Here is a 7019-nt window from a genome sequence, read left to right as displayed (position 1 = left end):
AAAGCTAACTCTTAATCTACTTGATAATTAATTTTTTTAGGAAAAAAAAAGCGTATTCAATGCAATACTTGCATCCCCTGAACAGATAAAAAAAAATGGTGCTCCCAAAAAGGATCAAAATAGATGGTTGAGAATTATTTTTTAAAAAAGTGATTTTTTAATTTTTAAAATGTAACTATTTCGTATATTCCCAAATATAGAAAACGGAGAGAGGAGGCACATCTACATATAAGTTGACCAACTTATATAAATTTTGTCCACTAGAAAAATAATATGTCCCTTATTTATGAATGTAGTTTCTACAAGGCCAAGGCTTTACGGAAGGAAAGTAAAGCCTTTCCTCAAATCTTCTTCCGGAAAGAACTATTTGGGTCCTAGATTGGGTCAGATCTAAGTCCATTGCCACCCTTAGTTTTGAGGTGAGGCTCCACTTGTTTTGAAAGAGTTCACATGTCCTACATAACATTGAAAAACGTCTATATAAGAGTGAGGCTCTAAACATTCAAATTAAGACACACCTCAAAAATTTCACTAGTAGATGTTGTTTTGATGCCAAATATCCTCAAATTGACCATCTCGACCTCAAGATGCATGAATATAGGAAAAAATGGATTTCAAGTTTTTGAAATAATTCATTTTGTAATGACTTTCAATTTTCTATATTTTCAAGGTTTCATAGATCTGTTCGATCTACACTATTTTTGAAGCTTCAAATTTAATAATTAAAAATAAAAGTAAATTTAAAAGCTATCACAAAAACTTTTAGTAACGAAATTACATTCATCGATACTATTTGAAAGTTTGCATTACTTTTAATTTTTAGAAACTCGATCTTACACAAACCGCACCATAACATTTTCCCCTATAAAATTTAGCTTGGACATGACTTGTAGGTAAATGGGATTTGTGCCAGTCCCATGACCTGGCCCAGCCCCCAAGCCGTTCATCTTTTTTATCTTTAAATATTTTTTTGGGTAATTCAGGGAAGATAAGCCCTACCCCATTTTTCACGTAAATTAGGAGCTAGCTAGGGGTGGTCTCCCCATTTTTCAAGTAAATTAGGAGCTAGCTAAGGGTGGTCTTAGGGCGTAGGGTGCTACCACCGGTCCTTTCACATTCTGTCTGAAATCCTGGCGTGCAACCATGCTCCGTCCCTCGATTTCTTGCCTGATGCGATGGTTTATTAGGGCTACAACCTTAAATAAGTTTCTCATATTTATGTATTTCCTTCATGTATTTCACCTTTATCCATCTACATATTTGCTTCCTCCCCCTCCATAAATTCTGGCTCTCAATCCCCAGGAAGACCAACCCACTTTCGCTGTGCTATCAGTGAGAGGGGTGTAGCAGTAAGCCCACCCAGAAATCATCACCAATCGATCAGGCTGAGTGCCGTGGTCGACCCCTCTTACATCCAACTGGAGCAGTACCGGGTCAAGCCCGGTTCTGTTCCGGTGGGCGAGAACACCCCGGTGATTGATTTCACTCCCCTCTCAGACGAAAAGTCGACCCTGCCATGAAGGCTAAGCTCGCCAAAGAGGTGGGCGCAACTTTCAGAGACTCGGGCTTCTTCCACAGCATCAACCACTGTATCCCCAAAGAGCCGACGGAGACAGTGACAGAGAATCTGAAACTCTTCTTTCACCAACCATTGGAGGAGAAGATGAAGGTGCAGCTCGACTTGACTCACCCCGTCAGTTACAATAGCAATGATTTCACCAACAATGTGAGGGATTGGGTCGAGATATACAACTACTTGCTCAAAGATAAGATCGAGGTGCCTGTAACGCATGAACTGGAGGCTACCAGGATTATGCAGTTGCACAACCACGGGCCCGCCTGCCCACCGGGCTTCCAGTAAGACTTACAACTTTCTCTCTCTTTCTCTCTAACCCAATGATTATTTGGTTTTGAACAGGGAATTGCTGGATGAGTACGGGGTATGGTTGGCTAAATTATCGTTTGAGATATTAGAGCTGACGGCCTTGAGCTTGAGCTTACCTGCGGATAGGCTCATGCCCATGTTCGCGGACCATGCAACTATTAACAGGGTTAACCACTATGAGCCATGCCCTCCCCCTGAGAAATCTCTCTCTCTCATTTGTGAGTTGAGGAATTAGTTTGTCATGATGGAAGAAATAATTACAATAAATAAAAATAATAAAAGGTGAGAGAATATACTCTCTTTTAATATTTTTTCATGAGATCAACTCTTTACCGAATCACCCATTCTCTACTTATAAAGAAATGAGATCTCCCCTCTAAATACACTTAGAAGATAGAAAATAAATAATTCAAAAAAGGTGCGGTTTCTATAAGGTTGCAACCTTAAACAATTCAATTAAGGCACACCTAAAAATTTTATCATAACATGTAATTTTGTTGTAAAGAATTCTTAGTATTATCTTAAATTCTATTTTCATACCTAATTGGTAAATTATAAATTCCAAAAATGGTTAAAATTAAGTAGATCTATAAATATATGAAAATCTTGAAAATTGACGGTCTAGATAATGTGTTGCAAGATTCCCCATTTCCGGGACTCAAAAACTTTTCTTTTTCATATTCATGCATCTCGATGTCGAGATGATTGATTAGAGGGTTTTTTCAACATTAAAACAATATTTCTGGTAGATTTTGATTCTACATTTTTAGATTGCAACCTTATATAAACTTTTATCAAACCACCTCAAAAGTCATGTCTCCCCCTCATCAAACCATATTAAGTAATTTTTATCCTAACTAAACCTAATTAACATTTATCTTTCTAAAACAAACTTAATCATTTGCCAAATATTAAAACCAACTACATCCCCAAAACAACTCACATACTACCCCATTCACTAAAAAAAAAATTAAGGGCCAGTTTGGATGTCCAATAAAAATACTTTGTTATTCATAAAAATTGCAAGTTTTTCAAATGAAAATTGAAAAAACTACAATGCCTTTTTTCTATTCTTATAAAGTCTATTAGGTGTTACACGAGGATTTTATTTTAGGCCCCACTATGGATTTGTAATACTTTGTCACAAATCCCTCGCCTTACCAAATGGTCACTCCCTCCTCCCCTCTTACCTCCGTGATCGCTTTTCTTTCTCCCCTTCTGCATATTTTGGTTCAGTGTATTAAGCTTATCCTTGCTCCAAATGTCGGGTTTCTGTTGATTCCGATGAACCCTAGGGTAATCTGCGAGAACTTATCCGTCTCTGCAAATTTGGGGTTTGTGTTTTTTTTATGAACATTGGGGTTCTCTCTCTCTCTTTCTCTTTCCAAAAAAAGCCATCAAATCAAACAAGAAATAGAGAGAAACCCTAATCCAAAATGGGTACCTCTTGTTTTGTTACAGTGGCCACAGAATTTTACTTCAAATATCTAGCCCCTCTGTTTGAGCTCTCAATTTTCCTCTTATTTGCAGTCAAAGTTCCCTTATTCAATTTATTGACAGAAAAAGAACCATATTTTTCTGGATTTATGAGCTTCACCTTTGATGAAACATTCCCTTTGCTTTCTGAAGCCATGACCCACAAATCTCATCTTAAATCCCTATTTTCTCTCACTACAACTTCGAGAGAGAAATTGGATCCTAGAGAGAGAAAGTGTTGGGCTCAAATCAAAGATGTAGCTAGGCCACACCATGACCAACTTCCCCTCCTTCCTTTCACAAGAGACAAGAGAGAGGACTGCAACCATCGATCAGATATGGTAACCTTGGCTTCAACTCCTTGAGAAGTTGAGAGAGAGAGAGAAAGAGAGTTGGGTAATGGGTAAATAGCGAAAAAGCTGGGTGTGGGGTTTGCACAAGGTCGTACTTTCATCAAAAAAAAATCAAAGTCTCACTTGAATTTTTTTGAACGATAACTTTTGCCTTGATATGACAATATTTTTTCTTTCAATTAAAAAATCTAGCAAAATCATCCGGTTATTCAAATAGTTCAAAGTCGGTTTCACAAGAATTTTGGATTACAATCCAAAAATATTCCAATTTTGGGTGCATCCAAACTGTCACTAATCTATTAAAAAATAAAATAAAATTTTGATAACCCTAAATTACCATGACCACCTCCTTTCGATGGACCTTTTTTTTTTCCTCAATTACCCGCCTATCAGAAAATTAAAACACGGGACACAAGGGAAATGCACATGTTTTGAAATATTTTTTTATACATGGAGCACTCTATGCATGTACTTTTTGGTCAAAGCACCTAGCTACATTGTTTTTTTTAGTCTAAAATTTTGTTAGCCATGTACCAATTACGAGATGATTATTTAAACAAAAATAATAATTTCAAGTTTTGTGGTATTTGATCTATCCATTAAAAAATTGGACGGTCTCTATTCAATCTCGAGGCTTTTTTAGTTTTATAGTATATACAGATTTTATTCTATTGGTTGTAAGAGTATTCCTAGCACGTATTTTACCAAAGTGAGTAAATAGATAGTCTACTCCAGCAAGAGTAAATAGCTACAAATGTTTTTTTGAAACATATGTTCTTTTGTGGGTACTCTGATTATTGTCTTGCTCAAATATTATTAAATTATTTTTATTTGGTGTGTTGTATTAAAGTACATTTGCAACTCAAATGTTAGATAAAATAGTTTTAAATAAAAAAGAAAAATAAATTTATTTTATGGCCGTTGGATATAGCCTTGTTCAAACTATAGTTACCGGGGATCGTCCAACTAGGGTGGCGCTCTCGCTCCGGAATCCAGTTCCAGCACGCCGTGGTCGGGATCTCAACCGGAACCGTTCTAATTTTTTTAGGATCTCACTTCTATTTATATGATTCTCAATCCCATTCATAACGAAACTTGATCGCACAATCCCACAAATTGCGATCTCAATTTCACACGGAACACGTTCCTTTAAATTGTAGATCTCGTGGCTTCACTCAGACGTGTGTGTTAGAATATGTGTTTACACCACACAAAACGTTTGTACTACCGATGGAGTAAATTGTTGTTTAGTGCCATCAAGGAGTAACCTGAGTTACTCTTCTATAATGAAATACAAAATTAGATTTATTGTTTATTAGAGATTATGATGAAAAGAATCAAATTATTGGAAATATATGGTTTATTTAGTTTTTTTACATAATATGGTCATGCGGGTTCACAGAAATATATGTTTTTTAAAAATTGATGGATCAAGTTTACAGTTAATACATGTGCATATAATGATAAATTTTTATTATTAAAATATTATCTCATTTATTTTTTATTTTTAAGATGTGCATAAATGCACATGTAATAATCAAAATTTTAATTATTAAAATATTGGATGCCCTCTTTAATATGTGTGTTTTAGAATATGTGTTAACACAACACAAAACGTTTGTACTATTGATGGAGTAAATTGTTGTTTAGCGCTATAAAAGGTAAACCTGAATTATTATTTTATAATGAAAATATAAAAATAGATTTATTGTTCATTAGAGATTAAGACGAAAATAATGAAATTGTAGAAAACATTTGGTTTATTTAACTTTTACATAATATGGTCTTGCTGGTTCATAGGGAGCATGAATACTTAAAGTATTTTTAATGAATCATTTCCATTTCTATTTCACGCAAGGTTTTTAATGCCTAAAATTTTATGTTATCATTTCAAAACATACATTGGTCTCGTGGGGAGAGTAAAAAGGGAGATATGAACCATTTTTAAAAAAGTATTTTGAATAGAGCTGGATCCTTTCCAAAGTACTTTGAATAGAGCTGAATCCTTTCCAAATAACGACGTAGTCTTTCTTAGATAGGTGCGACTCAACCTTAAATGGGATCTGGTTCCTATTGTCAATGGGAGCATGATCTTAATAAACATGGGAAAACAATCCTATTTTACATAGAACGTGTTCATATTACATAAGAATTTCGATCCCTATGTATCGGGAACTCGCTCCCGATTTAAACGGGATCTCTATCTGTATCCTCTACCCTCACTGAAACTCATTCTCCAAACTTTGGTGCTTTAGGTAATCATCGATCCGACGCTCCCACTCCCAGAACTAGAGCTGTTCCCGCTCCCGCTCCCGCTCCTTATAACTATGGTTCAAACCATTAGAACGGTGCTTGTTCTCCCTTCCATTGCATATTTCTCCTATTTGATTTGTCGTTAGGGTTTCCTTGCATATATTTGTCCTTTCGTACACTTTTAGCACTCTCAAGTAGGAACTACTACACCAAATTTTGATGAAATATCGGCAATGGCAGGAATCGTAGGGGAACAATGCCAAGCATTGTACTTAGGACATGACACGGATATTTAGTTTCCCTTACAAGAGGGCTACTTTGGAGGATTTGCTGGTTTGAATGTACACTGGAAGCATAGAGAACGGAGATTATAGGAAAAGAGATGGGTCATGGTGGAGGCACAACTTTACCTAGTTACATGTTGTGGTTTCTATTTCCGCTCATACCACCTATTCACACCTTCAAAAACTCGAACTCATTAAGCTACATGAAAAAATTTTCAATCCTGCTGACACCACCGTCAAAAAAAGCTAACTCCTTAAGCTATGTGAAAAAAATGGTAGCGAGTTTGTCTTCCCTATTGAACCACCCAAAAAAAATGAAGGGAGCTCATGGAAAAAAAAGAGAACTGAGATTATGGATTGCATAATTCTCAGCTGCCTTTTAACTTTGACTAACTTATGCTTCTTGTTTGCAATGGTGCTTCTTGGTTTGGAGAAAGAAGATTTCTTGTTGAGTAAAATTTTCTCTATTTTTATTATATTTTAAGATATTAAGTTCCTCATGACAGTATTTTTTCTTTCCTTCTGGAATATATTGATGAATAATTGAATATTGGATGTCTTGCATAAAAACTTGTTTTGTAGCTTTTTTGGATACGTAATTATGTTTTTTGAAAAATGGATATACAAAATAAAAAAAAAACTTGGGTTATCCAAATCTTGACTTTGTTTAAGCACGAAAGAAGGAATACAATACATTAAATTTTGTGTGAGTATATGTGTGTGTGTGGAGAAGGGGGGGGGGGGGGGGGGGGGAGGGGGTTCGTACTA

The 7019-nt window shown here is 35.7% G+C and overlaps 1 protein-coding gene and 1 long non-coding RNA gene across 2 annotated transcripts; both read left to right on the top strand.

Annotated features, from left to right (window-relative positions):
- The first annotated feature begins 1516 nt into the window (after window positions 1-1516).
- On the top strand, window positions 1517-1861 carry LOC18446767 (uncharacterized). The gene has a single exon (XM_011629688.3). The coding sequence runs from the start codon at window positions 1517-1519 to the stop codon at window positions 1859-1861; it is 345 nt and encodes a 114-aa protein (XP_011627990.3).
- A 2926-nt stretch (window positions 1862-4787) lies between these two features.
- Window positions 4788-6801, top strand: LOC148779285 (uncharacterized). The gene is made up of 2 exons (XR_016048333.1): window positions 4788-6062; window positions 6208-6801. It is a non-coding gene; the product is annotated as an uncharacterized LOC148779285 (long non-coding RNA).
- The last annotated feature ends 218 nt before the right edge of the window (window positions 6802-7019 follow it).

The sequence above is a fragment of the Amborella trichopoda genome, chromosome 13, assembly GCF_054954075.1.
Source record: "Amborella trichopoda isolate Santa Cruz 75 chromosome 13, AtrichopodaSantaCruz75HAP2 v2.0, whole genome shotgun sequence".
NCBI lineage: Eukaryota > Viridiplantae > Streptophyta > Magnoliopsida > Amborellales > Amborellaceae > Amborella > Amborella trichopoda.
Note: the sequence above shows the minus strand (reverse complement) of the source record. Positions and strands in the feature narration are given on the sequence as shown.